At 46.7% G+C, this 20,093-nt stretch overlaps 2 protein-coding genes across 4 annotated transcripts; one reads left to right on the forward strand and one right to left on the reverse strand.

The window, feature by feature from the left end:
* Window positions 1–228: 228 nt before the first annotated feature.
* Window positions 229–9,553, forward strand: akt1s1 (AKT1 substrate 1 (proline-rich)). Of its 2 annotated transcripts, none has more exons than XM_017496229.3 (6): window positions 229–385; window positions 1,221–1,798; window positions 2,224–2,494; window positions 7,938–8,021; window positions 8,191–8,363; window positions 8,862–9,553. In XM_017496229.3, the coding sequence occupies exons 2-6, from the start codon at window positions 1,406–1,408 to the stop codon at window positions 9,000–9,002; spliced, it is 1,062 nt and encodes a 353-aa protein (XP_017351718.1). In that variant the 5' UTR covers window positions 229–385; window positions 1,221–1,405; the 3' UTR covers window positions 9,003–9,553. The 2 variants fall into 2 exon arrangements, with proteins under 2 accessions (XP_017351718.1, XP_017351728.1); XM_017496239.3 differs by having other exon boundaries at window positions 8,865–9,553.
* Window positions 9,554–11,075: 1,522 nt separating this feature from the next.
* On the reverse strand, window positions 11,076–19,078 carry zgc:195001 (uncharacterized protein LOC567531 homolog). 2 transcript variants are annotated; one of them, XM_017485418.3, is made up of 5 exons: window positions 18,938–19,019; window positions 13,525–13,557; window positions 12,765–12,824; window positions 12,313–12,452; window positions 11,076–11,659 (listed from the first exon to the last, which is right to left on the reverse strand). In XM_017485418.3, exons 1-5 carry the CDS (start codon window positions 18,957–18,959, stop codon window positions 11,261–11,263), a joined length of 654 nt encoding a protein of 217 aa, XP_017340907.3. In that variant the 5' UTR covers window positions 18,960–19,019; the 3' UTR covers window positions 11,076–11,260. The 2 variants fall into 2 exon arrangements, with proteins under 2 accessions (XP_017340907.3, XP_053534105.1); XM_053678130.1 differs by lacking the exon at window positions 13,525–13,557 and having other exon boundaries at window positions 18,938–19,078.
* Window positions 19,079–20,093: the final 1,015 nt, after the last annotated feature.

Raw genomic sequence — 20,093 nt, forward strand, 5'->3', positions numbered from 1 at the left:
ATGCAACTACTCCTCAGACTGATTTATAACGACGTGAAGGGGCGTGGCTATAAAATGACTGACAAGAGGCCAATCCAAACACAAACTATATATATATATATATATATATATACACATTATTTATACTAGTAAATTTAAAGATAGTAAAAAAAACAAACAAATAAACAACAACAACAAAAAACATTGACTACTGACACCTTTCCGTCGTGTCGCGCGCGTGCACGAGCGTTCAAGCTCTTCTCTCTGTGTCGCGCGCGTGGTATGCGCGTGCCCGTCTTGCTGTAAACAGCTGCGCGCGGCCAGTCTCAGGCAGAGAGAGACCGAGGAGAACAAAAATATTCATATAAAATTAAACAAAAAACAAAGTTGAAAGAATTTCGAGTGTGTAAGTAAAGAGGCTGAAGTTTGATCCTTTTATTAAATAAAGCCGTTTAAAGGGTTAGCTAAATGTGCAGCGCTTCAGCTAGCTTAGCATAGAGAGTAAGCAGAACGCTAGCTAGCTCGGATGTTTGTTTGTTTGTTTGTTTGAAATCGCCTCGTGCTTCTGTAAAGCGTGTTTAGCAGCAGGAAAGATGAAGGACCACGGATTTCGGGTGTGCACGACGTGACACTGATAAACAGACGTGATAACACGTGATAACACGCACACGTTAGTGTCTCAGTTCTGCTCCTGAATTCATCTCTTCGTTTCCTGCACGTGAATCTGATGCAACTCATGAGCTAGTTGTAAATCTCCAGGATCAGATCATGCGTAAATAACTATGCAGTGCACGAGGATTATAGAAGCAATGATGGTCAAAACACTGATTTAACCACACACCCTGATAGTTTGAAAGTAGTTGTGTTTGGATAAAATCTAAAGGAGAACAAATCCGACATGGATTAAAGCTGCACTCGGTGATCAGAACCATCCTTATTTATATAACCGTCTGATTTGTTGTCTTTGTTTTGATTTATCCTCCTACATAAATTGCAGCACAGCAGATGGACAGCTGCTGTAATGTGCAGTGGTGGCCGCCATGTTTGTGTCACGTGACCTCGTGAGCTCATTGGTCAGGAATAGGAGTGTAGTGGAGAGAAGAAAGCCCTATTCGGAAGGGATGAGTTTATTAGCGGGGCACGTGATCAAACTCTCCCAGTAGGAGCGGGTTGTGTTTTCGCATCCGAGCTGACGATGTTACCGGGCGTCACTTATTCACACGCTCTTGTTTTGTTCCCAGATGACATCATCATCATCATCAGCAGCAGCAAGCGTCTCGTCTCGTCTCGTCTCAACCTAAACCGAGCTCTACTCGTCACCTAGAAGCTGACGCGTACACGGCCTAATCGCGACGCACTACACCCGGATCGCCTCTGCGTCCTGTTTGATGCGATACGAGCGCCCGTCGTTATCTGACGCTTCGTCATGGCCTCTGTCTCCAAAACCTCCGAGCTGGACATCCCGGATAACCACCAGGAGAGCTGGCTGGCCCTGCTCGCCGCCGCCGATGCGTACAGCCAGAAGTCGGGATGCGACCTGGCCATCCTGACCGCCTGCAAGAAGTTTCTCCCGTCCGGCGCCGAGGGAGACGCCGCGAAAAAGAGAGAAGGGGGTGGAGCCGTGCCAGCGGGAAGCAGGAAGTGGGATTACGGCTATCACGTGTGGGGTCAAGGGGCGCTCGCCGAGGCGGCGCTCCGATACCTGGACGACATCGGCGTGCTCCATTCCACCACCGTGCTGACGGCGCAGAGACACGCCCGCCTCGCCCCAGGAGAGGGCGGGGCCAAATTGGCCGTGGACATTCCGTCTGAGAGGCCGGTTAGTAGCTCGTAGCGTGAATGAGACGTCATGTCGTACTTCCTAGCGTTCTGTCAAATTCCTGAACAATTAAAAAATAAAAAATGTATTACTTTATATTAAATATTCAAAAATGTTTTAAACGTAAACAATTCTTTAGCGCTGATATTAACCTCATTTTTATCTTTTCGCATCTCGTCTCTTTAAAAATATCCGTGTTTATTTATTTATACATTTATTTATGTTTCTATCGGTTCGTTTTTATCTTGATTTATCTTAGCTAGTTCGTTTGGTTAAGTTTTTATTTGTTTGTTTATATTTGATTGTATTGCTGATTAGTTCTTAGTTAAATGTATGAATAATTGAATTAATGATGATGTCATCACTGAACTTTAAACTCTGTATAAGGATTAAAGAAGACTGTTTTAACTCCTCCTCCTCCTCAGACGTCGGTGGGTGACGGGGGGTCGGGCTCGGTCAGTCCCGGGTTGAGAATGTACTCTCAGAGCTACCCGTCCATCTACAGTGCAGCGGCGGTCAGCGTCCTGCCCTCGGCACAGCAGGGGAACGGAGGGAGAGAGAGAGACAGAGCGGCTCTGGAGGAGGTGGAGAGAGCGAGGGAGAGGGCCGGCATCGTGGACCTGGAGGAGGAAGAGGAGGAGGACGGAGAGGAGGACGATATGGACGGACGCAGACGCAATCTCAATGAGTCAACAGGTGTGTGTGTGTGTGCGTGTGTGTGGGTGCGTGTATGTGTTTACATTTGAGGTTTATTTTTTTCAATCTTCCTTTTATCGTTCATTCTGTCTCTCATCACATCCTCTTTCATCTCTCTCCCTCTGTCTGTCTTTCTATTGGTCTCTCTCTCTATCCCTCTCACTTTATCCTCTCTCTCTCTCACTTTATCCTCTCTCTCTCTCTCTCCCCTTCCCTCACTTTATCCTCTCTCTCTCTCCCTCCCTCCCTCCCTCACTTTATCCTCTCTCTCTCTCTCTCTCTCTCCCTCCCTCCCTCACTTTATCCTCTCTCTCTCTCTCTCTCTCTCTCTCTCTCTCTCTCTCTCTCTCTCTCTCTCCCTCCCTCCCTCACTTTATCCTCTCTCTCTCTCTCTCTCACTTTATCCTCTCTCTCTCTGTCTCTCTCTCTCTCTCTCTGCGCATGTGCGGTGGAGGAGTGAGTGAGGGAGTGAGTGTGGCGCGAGAGCGGTTTGGCATCTTGTCGGAGTTTTCTGCGAGTGTCTTTTTTTCTTTTCTTTCATATAATTATTGGATGTTGTTATGTGAGCATCAGTAGCCGGTGAAGGGTGAGAGTGGGTGAGCGTGAGCGGGACGCTGTCTCTCCACCAGGAGACCACCATTCTCCGTCAGGTGTGTGCCGGAGAATGGAGAACAGGTGGAGGAGGTTCTGCTAGCGGCGGGAGAGCAGATGGGGTGCGAGAACATCGACTCCGCCTCCCTGTGACGCGGGTCGTTATTTCCAACGTGCCCCCCTTTATTAAAGATGAGATGATAACGAAGGAGCTTCCGCTTCGGAAAGCCCCATGACGGATATTCCGCTCGGCTGTAGAAACTCCGCGGTGACACACGTCCTGTCTTTAGGCAGACAGGTGTATATGCTTATAAACAACCGAGAACAAACACTGGACGTGAACTTCAAGTGTAAACACGGCGACCGCAGCTACACCGTCTTCGCCACCACCGAACACCTGAGGTGTTTTGGGTGTGGGGAGATCGGGCATAGACGGCTGAGCTGCCCACGCAGAGCGGTGCAGCCGGGGAGCTCCGGGGGAGACACGGCCGGGGTGCAGCAGCAGCAACAGCAGCAGCGCGGAGACAGCCAGCGGGGACACACCGGAGAACAGGAGCCTGGGGCAGAGGGGGTAACGACACACCGAGGTCACGGCTGGAACAGGTCAGTGAGGAACACACCACCACCACCACTGAAACAAACGCAGCACTCCGTGATCGCACCGACACCCACGGCGACGCTAACACTGAAACCAACACAGCAGACAGGATTAATAGACAACCCCACACCGCTACCAGCGTCAGAGCGGGTGACTCCGCACAACAAAACGAGAACATCCAGAACAATAAAGCTGAGCCGGAAACAACAGGAGAGGAGAGGGACGAGGTGGAGGAATCGTCCACACAGCCACAGCACAGTGTTGTGATGCAGGAGAACCAGAGGAACCGCTCACAGACATGGAGGAGGAAGAGGTCACCTCAGATCAACCCCACACCTTCAACTGTCCAGAGCAACCTGAACCGCTCTACACCGCAGAACACAGCAACCGGGTTCTAGAACTGACTACAGGAAAACCTAATATCTCACCGACTGACTGCTTCCCTGACAGAACGACATTCATCACATCTACACAACAACAAGAAATGAACACCTGAGTGTGCCGTCACCACGGAGACGCTTCAGACTGAGGACATGGACATCAGCTTTAATATGAACAGCACTGTGGACACATTACAATATAACGGACTTACAGTAGGACTGAAGGGGTCTGGGGTTCCTGGGTGGAGGTGTGGGTGGAGGTGTGGGTGGAGGTGTGGGTGGAGGTGGAGTTGTGGGTGGAGGTGTGGAGGTGGAGGTGTGGGTAGAGGTGGAGGTGTGGGTAGAGGTGTGGATGGAGGTGGAGGTGGAGGTGTGGGTGGAGTTGTGGGTGGAGGTGGAGGTGTGGGTGGAGTTGTGGGTGGAGGTATAGGTGGAGGTGTGGGTGGATATGTGGGTGCAGGTGTGGGTGGGGGGTCTGATGGGGTCTGAAAAAAAATGTAAATATACCAAAACTGATGCATTAAAGGCATCTTAAAAAGTCAAAATGTCTCTCACTTTATCTTCTCCCCCCCCCCCCCCTCTCTCTCTCTCTCTCTCGCTCTCTCACTTTCTCCCCCCCCCACTCTCTCTCTCTCACTTTCTTCTCCCCCCCCACTTTCTTCCCCCCCCCACTTTCTTCCCCCCCTCTCTCTCTCTCACTCTCTCTCTCTCTCTCTCACTTTCTCTCCCCCCTCTCTCTCTCTCTCACTTTCTCCCCCCCCTCTCTCTCTCTCTCTCACTCTCTCTCTCTCTCTCACTTTCTCTCCCCCCTCTCTCTCTCTCACTTTCTCCCCCCCCCTCACTCTCTCTCTCACACTTTCTTCTCCCCCCCCTCACTTTCTTCCCCCCCCTCTCTCTCTCTCTCTCTCTCACTTTCTCTCCCCCCTCTCTCTCTCACTTTCTCCCCCCCCTCTCACTTTCTCCCCCCCCCCTCTCTCTCTCTCTCACTCACTTTCTCCCCCCCTCTCTCTCTCACTTTCTTCTCTCCCCCCCCCCCCTCTCTCTCACTTTCTTCTCCCCCCCCTCTTTCTCTCTCTCTCTCTCACTTTCTCCCCCCCCCTCTCTCTCTCTCTCGCTCTCTCACTTTCTTCCCCCCCCTCACTCTCTCTCTCTCACTTTCTTCCCCCCCTCTCACTTTCTCCCCCCCCCCTCTCTCTCACTCTCTCTCTCTCTCTCTCACTTTCTCTCCCCCCTCTCTCTCACTTTCTTCTCTTCCCCTCACACTCCCTCTCTCTCTCTCTCTCTCTCTCACTTCTCTTCCCCTCTCTCCCTCACTTTCTTCTCTTCCCCTCACTCTCACTTTCTTCTCTTCCCCTTTCTCTTGCGCTCTCTCTCTCTCTCTCTCTCTCTCTCTCTCTCTGTGTGGTGTATGCTGGGAGTGGGTGTGGTAAGCGTGAGAGCTGCATGTGTGAGAGCGTTTGTCTTTCCCTGACTAATATTTATTCTCTTTTACTCTCTTTTCTCTTTCTGAGTGAGGGTTGGGAGTGAGTGTGTTGAAGCTTGTGAGTTTTCTGGTCTTTGTTCTTCAGGTGGGGGTTTATTCTGATCACCTGGCCGCAGGTGAACGTCGTACCTTTCAGAATCTGACGCGCCGACAGGCCGTTCCTGCCGGTGCTCGGTGGAGAGTGTAGTCTAGCGGTCGGCGGCGCTGTTGAAGCGAATAATGCCGTCGTGATTTTTCTAGACCAGATGGATAAAGTAAATCAGCTTCTTGTGGACGGAACAGTGATGAAAGGTTCCTACGTATCAGGTTTGTCCCTTGTAAGTCCTGCTAGAAAGGTCAATATGTGGAATGTACACCGTTTCTAAAAGAATGAGCTTTTGGAAAAAGAGCTGGAGCGAAACGGAAAACTGTCTCCAATAAAGATGATTCCCATCAGCTGTAAATCTCCTCACCATAAACACGCCGTGTCTTTTAGGGGACGAGAGCTTTAGAGCTCGCAGACAGAGTGTGAGTGCAGCGGGAAAGCGAGACCTCGCGCTTACAGGACAGTACTGGAGATATTTGGAAAGTCGCTAAGTTTTGAACAACATTAATGGTGCCAGAGAGGATGTGATGTGAAGAGAGCGTCCCTTTTCAGTGTGTTTAAGGGTACAAAATGAAACGGTATACGGTTGGCATTTATATAGCACTTTAACCTTAATGGTTCTACAAAGCGCTTTACACTGTGTCTCATTCACACACACTCGCACACCAGTGCGAGCAGAGCCGCCATGCAAGGCGCTAACTTGCCATCGGGAGCGACGCGGGGTTCGGTGTCTTGCCCAAGGACACTTCGGTATGTGGAGTCACGTGGGCCGGGAATCGAACCGCCGACCCTACGAATAACGGACAACCCGCTCTACCACCTGATCCAAGAACCGCTGAGCTGAGCATGAAACTTCCTGGAAGAAGGGACGGGATGAGGAAGTTCTGGTCAGAGCAGAAACGGCGGTTGAGATCTCTCGTGTTACTGAGGACATCCTCGAGGGTCGGGCTTGTTAAAAACACAAGCTCGATTTTCATCGACGTGTACGCTCGACCTGTAGGCCCAGAAACGGTGGTGTTCTTACACACCCTAAACAGAGTCATTAGTGCTTGTAGTGAAGACGGATACCTGCTCCCGGATAGCGACCACGCAGAACCGCACGGTTCAGAACAGCACTCGGAGACGTCTCGTTAAACGAACCGAGGCGAACGATCGTCCCACCTCCTGCGGAAAGAGCCGCTCCCGCTCGGTCGGAACGAAAACCCGCACCGGCGCTTTCCGGATGAGATCGGACACCCCTGATTTGCTCGATGAGTCCGGGTTCTGCTCTGGTCTCATAAACGGGATCGTGACATCGAGACTGCTTTAAAGGTCAGCGGTGGTTTAAGGTTCAGAAGGGAGTCAGGCGAGGCTGTTCATTATCTGGCATGTTGTACTCCCTGCCCATCGAGCCTCTCCTACACAGATTACGACCAGCTCTTTCGGGAGTAAACTTTCCCCCGGACCTGAAGCGCTCATTAAACTTGTAAACAGTAGAAGGAATCAGATGGAAAAGTCCTCAGATGTTGATGTAAACACTGTTTTTTTGTCAGAACAGTCTGCACTTTGTGTGAGAGCGTGTAAGCGCGTGTAGGTGTTATCGAGTTGCGTGTCGTGTCATGTGGTTAGTGTGGTGGTGTATGTAACAGCGTGGTCCTGGAGGAACGTTGTCATTTCACTGTGGACTGTACCAGCTGTATACGACTGAAACGACCAGAAAAAGACTTGGACTTGGACTTGATGAAAGACAGATTGAAAGTTGGTTTGGACTTGGGTAAGATTATAAATAATGTCGGAGTTCACGAGCGTGTGGTGTTTTAAACCTGTTTTATGTTCTGTTGAGGAGAACGTTCTTCTGTTCGGGACTGCGTCCAGCTCAGTCATGGTTTCATATTTATTTATTTGTGTTTTGGAAGCACGGCTGTGGATAACTCTGTTTAGATTAAATTAAGAGGTGTTGAAATCTCTCACTATCTCTCTCTTCCTCTTTCTCTCTATTTTTATCTCTTTCTCTCCCACTTTACCTTCTCTCACTTTATCTTCTCTCTCTATCTCGTTCTCTCTCTCACTTTATCTTCTCTCTCTATCTCACTCTCTCACTCAATTGATCTTCTCTTCCTCTCGCTTCTCCCCCCTCTCTCTCACTATCTTCTCTTTCTTTTCTTCCCCCTCCCTGTCTCTCTCTTTTCTCCCCCCTCTCTCTCTCACGTTATCTTCTCTCTCTCTCTCTCAATGTATCTTCTCTTCCTATCGCTCTCTCTCACTATCTTCTCTTCCTCCCCCCCCCCCCCCCCCCCTCACTCTGTTTGTTCCTGTCTTTCTCTCAGGTGTGTTCTCCATGGACGAGGATTCTCTGTCTCACGACTGTGAGCCGTTTTTCGAGTCGGACGGAGAAGAGGAAAGCACTGACGGTGAGTGTGTATTCCTCAGTGTGTCTCTGACCGAGTGCTCCTGAGGGTTCTATAACCACAGAGCTCAGAACATCTTTACCCAGCTGCTTGTCATTGTAACATTTCACCACTAGAGGTCAGACTGAGGCAGTTTTACTGATGATGATGACGATGATGTTCGTGTGTTCAGGTTCTCTGAGTGAGGAAGCTCCTCCTCCTCCTCGAGGCCTGGCCATGGGTCACTCGGCTCTGTCCCGGCCGCCTCACCCCACGGCTCTGGCGCGCTCGCTGCCCGTCTCGGTGCCCGTGTGGGGCTACAGGAACAACCGGTCAGCGCAGGGCGACTCTCACAGCGGAGAGCGGGTGAGCTCTCGGTGTACTTACACACGCTCGTTTTCCTCCGCGTTCACGTCCGGTTCGTTCCTCATGATGACTGTAGCTCACGGTTCTGTTTAGAGCTGCAGCACCTCATCAATAATCCACAATAATCCATATTCTACAAATCGGTTAATCGGCCTGTACGAGCTACAAAAGACAGAAGTGGACGTTATTTAGACTCGTATAATGTAAGATAATATATATATATATATATTATTATTATATCTATAATATATATATATATATATATATATATATATATATATATATATATATATATATATACTGTATAATAATAAGTGAGTACTAAGTGATCAGGTCTGTCTAATGGGTGTGGCCTAATATTCTAATGAGCTGTTTTGATTGACAGGCCGATTTGACGAGCTTTTCTTCAGACTTGAGTGAAATTCAGAGGAACTAGATGAAAGCCTGCTTTGTTATATCGCGTGTGCGCGTGTGTGTGTGCGTGTGTGTGTGTGTTAGCAGGCCGGCTGTGCGGATCTCGATCACATCGCCGCCAGCATGAAGGCTCTTTTAACTCCGGCGGCCACCGACGGAACGGAGATGTTCGGAGCGCTGCCTCGACCTCGACTCAACACGGGCGACTTCTCCCTCAAGCACTGATGATGGACGTGTGTGTGTGAGTGTGTGTGTGTGTGTGTGAGTAAGAAACGAATTGAGAGACGTGACGTGAGACGAGACGTGTGTGTGTGTGAAAATGAACTGGGATGTAAATACGACCCGGACCTGTTATTTTTTTAGACAGATTTCAACAATTAACGTGACGGAAATCTTTACTAAAGTTCTCTCTCTTTTTTTTTTTTCTTTTTTTTTTTTTTTTTTAAACGAGGCAAAAGGAAAGACCAAGTGGAGACCACGCTGATGCTTGGGGGGGGGTAAAGAAAGAAAGAAAGAAAGAAAAGTTGCGTTCACAAGGATGTTTTTAAGATCCGCTCCGGTGTTCATTTCCGTTCCGCTGAAGAGGTCGAGCTCGGCGATACGACGATACGATATCGATACCGCGATACGTCATTACCGTTATATCATTACTCCTTTACGTGTTATTGGTATCGCTGCGCACTGGTGGTTTAACAAGTTCGGATTTTATTTTCCCTTCTTCTTTTTTTTTTTTGTTGCTTTTTTTAAGAAAAAGTAACGTTTTTAAATCGTTTCTTTTATATCATGCTGCTCATATCTGTATCGTCAAATCATCTTCAAGCATCCGCAGTGTGATATTTACTGACATATCGCCCCACTCTTTATTCCGGGGATCGCGGGGGGGGGGGGGGGGGGGGGGGGGGGACATACATATTTATTCATAACTGTCAGTTAATTATAGACTGTATTGGGGGTGGGGCTTTAATTTCAGTCTCCGCCCACAATAAATCAGCAAACGCATATAGACACGTTTTGTTTTGTTTTTCCATCCTGAATCGTCCTTGTGAACTCGGGTACGATATGAATATTTTCCCGATGCCTTTTTCCTACCCGAACGTGTTTTGCGTAACGTAGCGAGCTTAATCCGAGATCCGGTCTGTCGAAATCTTTAGGACGAGCGTCTGACGTAGATGTAAGCACGGGGTGCTGACTTCCGCTTGTGCTTCTGGCTAAAAGAAAAAAAAAAGACGAGAAAAAAGAAAATCGGACAGTCGGCGACTTTGATTCTAACCTGTTCCTGTTCGGATCGCAGCACGAGTAGTGAACTCGCACGCTAATATAACTAGCAGTGAATACCGTTTAGCACAAAAAAAAAAAAAAACAATCGTGTAATGCTAGCTGGATGTTTGCTTGCTTCGTTGTTAGCAGTTCTGTCGCTAAACTAAACTGGATTTCAGGTCGGCCTCATTGTCCACGCCTTGCTTCCGGTCACGTGACCTTTCGAGCCGTCGTACGTGAGCAACACTAAGAGAACCGGCCGGAGCCGATGCCGTATGAAGCTAATTTACACGCCGATATCGAAGGAGAGCTAAAGGAGCTCGTGGAGGTTAATAAACACTACGTTCTGTAGAAAGCGACACTACGCTCCGGGTTCCGAGGGGACTTTCGCGCTAAAACGACGACGGTGTAGTGCAACATCTGTGTTCTGACTGAAGATGATGATGATGATGATGATGTCAGTCTTGCACATTTCACACCATGTGTTCAGTGTTTAAACAAATGTTTTGAATAAAACTGATCATTTGTTGTTGAACCAAAAAAAAAAAAAAAAAAAAGTGTATATCGCAGTTTCTTCGGTGTTGAGGGTACGGGCGTGCTCGATTCTGATTGGTCCGGAGGGGTCGAGACCTTTTTCTACGAAGTACCGCAGATCGAAATCGTTACTACGTTATCGTTTCTATAGTAACCGCTCCTTCATAGTTTGTGGTGAACATTTACGGAATACGGGAAGGAGTCTCCGGCGCCGGGACGTGGAGCCGGAAGCATTTTTTGACGTGACGATAAACGGATAAAAGGCAGGACGCGCCGTCGTTTAGTTCATAAGACATCAGGAAGAGGAACCAAACACTTCTGTTCCCCGACACTGGAGACTCCTTCCGTAAACGTTAGACGAGCTGCGTGAACGAGCCGTTACTATAGAAACGGTATCGTTTAGACGGAGCGCGTTAACTGGAAATAAACCCAGTACGGTCAGATCCGCCGTTAGAGAAACACCTCCTGGACCAATCAGAGTTCAGCGTGTGAGGAACGGAGCCCGGGTAGGAACATCACACTTTATTTTGATCATAAAAGAAGTTTTCCAGAACATTCTACACACAGGAGGATACATACGAGGGGAGAGGATTTCTAACGTCATGCCCTTGACGTAAATCATCGCATTTTATACGTTGTCGCGTCTCGACAAAACCGCGGCACGGTCGCGTTATCCGTGATCCGGATCCGTGCTAATCTTTCTTTCGGATCCGGCACGAGGATTTCTGTCCCACCCAGACTCCGGGCAGGAGCTCGTCCGTGAAGCAGGTTTTGTAGCGGTGCAGGAGTCTCGCCTCTCTCGGCTCTCCCTCCAGCAGGTAGAAGGCGACGACGCCGGCCGGTTGGTCCACGTAGACGCCGATGGTGTTGCCGCGGTTACCGTGGATCTCCACGCTGTCTCCGGCGTGCCAGGCTTGGTAATGAGATCCGCCCCAGCCCACGGCCCACGACGCCTCGTTCTCGCCCAGGCCGCACGCCCCGTCTTTAGCTTTGCGCCCACTGCTGGCGTACACCACGCCGATCACCACCCAGCCTTCATACTCCACCTCCCAGTAACCACGGCGACCCAGAAGACCGTCCTTACACACCACCTGGACGGGAGGGGGGAAAAAAAGATTCTCAATTCCTCTTCGGTGCTGTTTCTTTAAACGTCTTCCGGTGCTCTTCGGAGCACGAGAAAATGTTTTGTTTAATAAAGCAAAAATGCTACAAACTTAAACGATCGCAAACGCAACACGGGTTTATCAAAAAACTAAAAAATAAATGAAGGGTACCAATATTTTAGATAATTAATTAATTAGATGTGATTGAAGTGGGCGGGGCTTCTTCCAAAAAACAAAACCCCCACAAATTTCTGTCGCTAGAGTTTAAGAGAAAACGATACGTAGATGTAAAAAAACAAAACAAAGGATATACCTTGCACTCGGACATCATCTCCGGAATATAAATATCATTATTTAAACAATTAAACTTGTTCATTATCTAATCTAATCTAATCTGAACCTGTAGATTCTCCTGTTTTGAGCTTTTACTCTACGGCCTAAAATCCTGGTTCATAAACATTTACATACATACATACATACATATATATTTATTTATTTATTTATTTATAACGTGTGTAATTTCTATATCAAAGACTCAAAGTGGAGCGATCATAATTACGTACGTAACTACAGCGAGTAAAGCTGTAAAGTGTTTGAGCGATTAAAAAGAAAAGAAAAGGAAGAAAGGATGAAAAACGGACCTGAGGAGCGTGCTCGTATCTTTCGGGTCGGTCCAGTACGGGACACGGCTGCTCGGACATCCTGGACACTTTAGCCCCGCCCTCCGAGATCCAGAGCAGCTTCTGGGCCGTTCTGTCGTCCAGAGAGAGAGGGATCCAGTCTGAGGAGAAAAGTGGAGAACAACAAAAAAAAAAGTCACTGGCACTCAATCCTTCTACAAAACCACGCTGGGAAGCTCCTGAGAAAAAATAAACGCCCCCCTTGAGTCAGAAATTCCTGTTTGGGAATTCAGGACGGTCTCCTCGACCCCGAGTTCGCCAAGTGACATCCAATCAAAATGGCCGCTCGCAGCGTCAGCAGCACTTCTTAACGTTCCACGAGTTATACTGGTATCTACAAGTGTTAGCTTGAGACCAATCAGCATGCAGTTCACTGAAAATAATAATAATAATAATAATAAACTCTGCCGTACATTTAATCAGCTCCGCTCTGGTCGTGGGTTCAGGAATGTCCGCTTCATACGGCGGCTGCTCTGTAACGGAGACAAAAAACAAACACAAAATATTTGTTGTTTTTTAAAAATATGAAATAAGGATGGTTTATTAGTTGAGGACGTAACCACGTAGAGTTCATGTGAAGGCGTGTACGAGTCAGTTTTGGATCTGGTTTCATTCTTAAACAGCTTTAACACACCACATCGAAACCCAACAAACTATTTCACCCATGTTTGTTTGTTTGTTTATTTATTTAGCTCATTTGCGTTTTATTTCTACGCCTCGACTGTAAAAAGAGGGTGTGGTTATGTAAATTAGATGTGCACAAGGGTAAATCGAGGCGTATCGAATGCATACATGTTAATAAGGGGCGAGTGGGCGGGGCTTGAATCTGAACTATCGTTTGAGGTGGAATGGTTGTGCAGCCTCGCTCAGAACAGATCCATCCGATCCTAATCCTTTTTACAGAATCCGTCAGATCATATATATATATATATATATGTATGATTATTAGAAGTCTAAGAACACCTTTGCTTCCTTTACGTTTCAGGATGTGGATAAAACTCATGAATCAGCTTTTTAAACAGACTTTAGAGAATCGGCGTCAGCCCTCGGACTGTGGCTTGCTTACTTATTATTATTATTATTATTATTATTATTATTATTATTATGATAATGATGATGATGATGATGATTTTACTGAATGATGAATATTTATGATCGGGTTGAGGTGGTTACCTGCCCGGGCTTCAGCCTTCGATCCTTTTCTTCCTGCAGTGGAGAGAACATCAGAGAGATGTGTTGAATTCCTCCGTTTAAAGATTACAGATGACTCGATACCACTTTATTTCTTTTCTGATATCTATACCGGTACCGAACCCGCGAGCATCAGCCGGTACCGGTACCGAACCCGCGAGCATCAGCCGATACCGGTACCGAACCCGCGAGCATCAGCCGGTACCAAAACTGCGAGCATCAGCCGATACCGGTACCGAACCCGCGAGCATCAGCCGATACCGGTACCGAACCCGCGAGCATCAGCCGATACCGGTACCGAACCCGCGAGCATCAGCCGGTACCAAAACCGCGAGCATTAGCCGATACCGGTACCGAACCCGCGAGCATCAGCCGGTACCGAACCCGCAAGCATCAGCCGGTACCGGTACCGAACCCACGAGCATTAGCCAATACTGCTACCAAACCTGCGAGCATCAGCCGGTACTGGTACCGAACCCGCGAGCATCAGCCGATACTGGCACCGAACCCGCGAGCATCAGCCGATACTGGCACCGAACCCACAAGTATCAGCCGGTACTGGTACCAAACCCGTGAGCATCAGCCGATACCGGTACCGAACCCGTGAGTATCAGCCGGTACCGTTACCGAACCCGTGAGTATCAGCCGATACTGGCACCGAACCCACAAGTATCAGCCGGTACTGGTACCAAACCCGTGAGCATCAGCCGATACCGGTACCGAACCCGTGAGTTACAGCCGGTACCGTTACCGAACCTGTGAGTATCAGCCGGTACCGGTACCCATCAGATATCATTTCCTTTAAAAACTACAAGCTTTAAAAAGATTTTTAAAAACAAAACTAAACTGTAAGTGCTTTAAAATACAGGAAAAGAATCGCAGTTGAAAAGTGAATCATTTTATTCCTCGTATACCGCAACGATTCATCAACCATTACGATTTTTCATTTATTAAAGAACGACACCTCGTACTCTTGATCCGTTTATAGTCCTCGGGGAAAGTCTGCGAGACGAGTTCACTTCCGTTCTCGCGGCTATAAACAGTCGTTCTCTCACCGGCCTGTTTTTAATCTCTCTCTTGAAGTTGATGAGACAAAAGAAACAAACAAAAACAAAATAAAAAGACGAGAAATGACATGGTGTAAACTCCTGTAGTTACAGCTTTACCTCTGACACTGGAGACTCCTTCCGTAGATGTGAAATAAACGTCCGCTTACTCAAAGAAAACTTTCAGCACATCAGCCTTTAATTTTTAATCGACACCTCCTGACCAATCAGAATTCAGGGTCATTTTTTAATCTGTCCTCTCTTCATGTGGCTTAACAGCTACACACACACACGGGATATGAATGTGAAGATCACTTCTGCAGAAATCAGACACCACATGGACGCGAGGACGGATGAGGAACTCGATCTGTAATCAGACGTCTTTACATCTACGCCAGCTCTCGGAGTCATCTGAGCCTCCATTAACTGGCCACAAATAGTGGCTGATGAGAGGATTCTTTCATCACCATGGCGAGAAAGTGAAGGAGGGAGAGAGGAGAAGAAGAAGACAGAGGAGGAGGAGGACGCGAAGGTCGGCTGAGGACGCTGACAGCGTGTCCCCCTCCATCGTTAGAGCTCGCACAGAACAAAATAGAAGATCAAGGGCAGAGAAGGAAAAAAAACCCAGACAGAAACTCATTAGTTTCAACTCAACAGTTGAAAAGTGAATCATGTGGAAAATAAATGAATCATGTGGAAAAGAATCACATTTGAAAAGTGAATCATGTGGAAAATAAATTAATCATGTGGAAAAGAATCACAGTTGAAAAGTGAATCATGTGGAAAATAACTGAATCATGTGGAAAATAAGTGAATCATGTGGAAAATAAATTAATCATGTGGAAAAGAGTCACAGTTGAAAAGTGAATCGTGTGGAAAATTAATACATCATTTGGAAAGAATCGCAGTTGAAAAGTGAATCGTGTGGAAAATTAATGAATCATGTGGAAAAGAGTCACAGTTGAAAAGTGAATCGTGTGGAAAATTAATGAATCGTGGAAAAGAGTCACAGTTGAAAAGTGAATCGTGTGGAAAATTAATACATCATGTGGAAAGAATCGCAGTTGAAAAGTGAATCGTGTGGAAAATTAATGAATCATGTGGAAAAGAGTCACAGTTGAAAAGTGAATCGTGTGGAAAATTAATGAATCGTGGAAAAGAGTCACAGTTGAAAAGTGAATCGTGTGGAAAATTAATGAATCGTGGAAAAGAGTCACAGTTGAAAAGTGAATCGTGTGGAAAATTAATGAATTGTGGAAAAGAGTCACAGTTGAAAAGTGAATCGTATGGAAACGAATCTGCGAAAATAAATCACGTGGACATCAATTAATTGAATCACAGTTGAAAAGTGAATCATGTGGAAAACAAACTAACCATGTGGAAAAGAATCGCAGTTGAAAAGTGAATCATATGGAAAAGAATCACCTGAAAATGAATGAATCATGTGAGAACAAATGAGACGTTCTCACTCACTGAATTCACTCATTTTACAGCGACTTTATTGAATTCACGTATCGAGTAAAACATTTTTGCGCGCGTAGCCACATCACACGCTTAAACGTTGTTTTACGTTTTAGCCGAAACAAAAAGGACTGGCGCCAAATGAACTTAGCATTTTATTGTAATGAGAATTTTCTCGGGCGAGGTGGGGCATTTATACGTCACGCGTGTCCTCGCTCTCTCTCGTCTCTCTTTGCATTTTAAAAATTGCGAATTTCGGGAATTCGCTTTCCGAGTCGCGACATAAAGAAGAGAGAGAAGCCGGAGGAATCAGTTGAAGTTTAGGACACACCCTGTGTTCGAGAGGAGGAAAGCGATGACCCTAGATCCGAGTCACGTGGCACAAAAAGTTCGTTTTCGCATAAAAACACGACATTTCTTCATTTCATCAGTTCCACGATGAAACTGACTTTTTACTGTTTAGTACTCGAGAACGTTTTCCGGCTGGACGTTTCCACTTCTCGTTAAGACTCCAACACACTAACTACACTCTCACTTCAGCACCATTTGTCAGCGCTTCTGTTTACGAATCCTCCAGTTAAACGTCCAGCTCGATTTAGCCTCCCGTCACAAGAGCGCCGGGCTCACAGCATTCCCCTCGTCCTTCAGCTCCAAACAAAACCCGTCTGTTTGTTTTGGCCTCAGAGCTCCTGCTCAGCATCATTCCTGCTCCAGGATCGGGTTTTATTTACTCCAGGCTCAGCGATAGCGACAGAATGGAAGCGATAGCGCTGTGGATGCTTGATGCACGATGGAGATGATCTCCTATAAGTCTCGGTGAGGAGCCACATGCTGAGCGGCGGCCCTCTGATGGACGATCGTCTGACACGTGAGGGGACAGATGCACGGACAAGAACGCGGGTTTCACAGCTTCAGCGGCGTGACTCATCCGAGACGTACCGACGTGACCTTTTTCGAATTTGGAAGAACGTCGAGGTTTCGCTGAAGGAGAGGATTCGAGACAGAGAGGAGCCAAGATGGCCGTAAATGGAGGTTAGAGATTTGAAACCGAAGACCCAGTGGAATGAGGGAGAGAGAGAGAGAGAGAGAGAGATGGAGGGAGGGAGGACGGCCGATGACAGGAAGGTGTTGGCAGGATGAAGGATGTGGATGGTTGCATGGGAACGTGAGAGCAGTGAAACAGTAGCCTCATCTCAACGAGCTGCGCATTAAATCGGTCATAAAATCAACACTAATAACACGCTTATGAACACTGTTCATTACTGTACATCACTCACTCCATAAATAATGTCTAATCGGTCCGTACCGGATTTCCCCGAGTCTTGCGGGTAAAAATGCTCGTTTTTTTCTTGCGGAAAACTTCTCGAATCGGCGAAATCGCAATCGCACGTCATCGTTTCGCGCGCTCTTTCGCAGCGATGTTCGTTGGTGCACGCGACCTTAGAGCTGTACTCGTGTCCGACGCAGGCGAATCTAAGAGGACGGAATAAACCCTGCCAGCGCTTTTCCGAGATGGAGTCATTTATTACCGGCGAAACTCTGAAATGTTCGACTGGTCAAGAAGATCTGAACATCTTCATAACGCGATATTCGGCTTTCAGTCCGCCGAATGTCCAAATACTTTTGAAAGTGATGTCACGCTAGCTCTTAAACGCTTTAGGGGTTCTCCTGGGGGCGGAGCTTTGTCTGCAAGGGCGAGAATATGGGCGGGCTCTAGGAGTTAAAAAAAAATATTATTTGGATCTTATTTAAGTTCACCTGCTTAACATTTAGAGACCTGTTTAGATTTGGGGGGGGGGGGGGGGGGGGTCTGAAAATTCTGAATACACCGTATACATTCTTAAATGAATACATTATGCACAAATATATATATATTTTTCATTTGACTGTGAAGGCTAGTGCAAGCGTGAGAATGGAGCGAGTTGCTGCGTCATAAACTTTAAGAACCAATCACGTTCCAGTATGCAAATACTGGCTCGGCAGGGTGAAGGAGGGCGGAGCATGTTGAGTCGGGGTTGTTTCTAATTTGTTCGATTCTGGATTTGTTGATGCGGTTTACATTTATTAAAAAAAAATAAATCGTATTCTATATAAAAACATGGTGTAAAAACATCACGTACTTCATTTTAATGAAGTTCTTTCAAGTGGAAAAAAAAAACTTCTCAGGAAACAAATACAGAAATGAAATACAAACTAGGTTTGTTCGCTTGATCATTTAGTGCGACATCAGGATGATGTAATAAGGGGAAAAAAATGAATTATTTGAACTGAATAAAATTAGGATTAGTCCAGAATATTAGAGTTTAGCAAAAAATAAATACAATATGTTTTACTAGTGCTGGAAAATGTCGGTTAAAATGTATTTAAAAAAAAAACAAAAACTCTCAGAATAAAGTTATATAGGAACATGCGCTGCATTTCAGTGCTTAAGAAGCTAAAGGTTTTACAGGTTGAATAATAATAATAATAATAATAATAATAATAATAATAATAATAATAATAAGCGCTCTGCTACACAACGGTTATCAGATTAATTACACACACCCTCTGAAGGAAAAAAAAAAAAAGTTCTATACCCATCGATTCAGGCCATTTATTCAGATTAAAGTATTTCGTAAATGAAACCGCCTTCGCATTCGTCTCCGTGACGATCGGTATGAATTATTTTGATGGAGCTCCAAAGTTCATAAAAACGTCTCATTAACATTTTTATTTCACCTCGTTAAGAGACCAAATGATCAAAATATCAACGAGTGACCGTTGGCGTGATTCCTAAACTGTGAAGAAGAAAAAGAGGAGGAAGAGAGTGACAGATAAGAAACGAGAGAGAGAGAGAGAGAGAGAGAGAGAGAGAGAGAGAGAGGGAGAGAGAGGGAGAGACGTCTTACCTGAGTTCTTCAGCTCGGGCATGACTCCGTTGGCGCTGATGGACGAGACGGTGGTTCTGAGAGCGAAGGTCCGATCTGCTTCACACACATTTCAACACCACTCTCTTATTCCCTCAACCAGAAAAAAAAGGGGGGGAGGCGTTGTTGTAGTGTGTGTGTGTGTGTGTGTGTGTAGGAGGTGTATACATGACATCTAATCCGGTCACGTCCCTTAAAAAACAAAAGTCGATCAGAACACACGGGACTAAAATAAAACGTACACGACGTCCTCACCTGAAATAGGATCATCACGTTTAGTGTTTGAGGTTGTTCGTTCTGCGCCGGATGCTAACGTGGCTAACAAGCAATGGGGCTACAACGATTCGAAGGGCTACAACCTGGAACTGAACAAAACAACTCATAGAACACACTGAAAGTCATGATCGCATAAGTATCCCCCCCCCCCCCCAGTCAAACCCCCAAATCAATTCGCTACGTGTGAATAAAGCGTCATGTGATCTCATTATAAACACACCTCGGGTCCTGGAAGAACCCGGAGTTTGTTAGAGAACCTACCTTCTGTAATCGAACAGCATCACGAAGACCCAAGAGCGATCCAAACAAGTACAGGACAAAGTTCTGGAAATGTAAATCAAGGGTTTGGTTGCGTAAACAAAAAAACAATCCCACGCATTAAAAATAAAACCCATGACTCAAAAGTGGCTAAGCTCAACACGATGCTACCACCACCATGCTTCGCAGGGTTCGTTTTTTCCCCCCAAATCCACGAAGCCTTTGAGGTTTCAGTCTCATCGGACCAGAGAACCTTTTCCCACGTTTCCTGAATCTCCAAACAGGATTTCACGTGATTTTATTCTTCCTATATCCAGCGCCATCTTAAACCGGCGCTGCTTATTAAAAAGAAACAGCAGCTGTTTCCATGAAGCAACAGCAGCGTGATGTCGGGGAGGGAACGCGGGTTTAACGGATTTGATGTGGAGCCAAACCCCCTGCGGGTTTTTCTGGGAAGGACCCGAGTCCGAGTTACACTCTGTCTGTTTTTTAAGTGAACGCTCAGCGTCGACTCACACGTCCGAGTCGTTTTCGTTCTTTCTTCAGTAAATGTGGGCGTCGTGATTTATTCTCTTCAGTGCAAATTGAATCAAAAACGGAAAAC

The sequence above is a fragment of the Ictalurus punctatus genome, chromosome 2 (assembly GCF_001660625.3).
Source record: "Ictalurus punctatus breed USDA103 chromosome 2, Coco_2.0, whole genome shotgun sequence".
NCBI classification, from domain to species: Eukaryota; Metazoa; Chordata; class Actinopteri; order Siluriformes; family Ictaluridae; genus Ictalurus; species Ictalurus punctatus.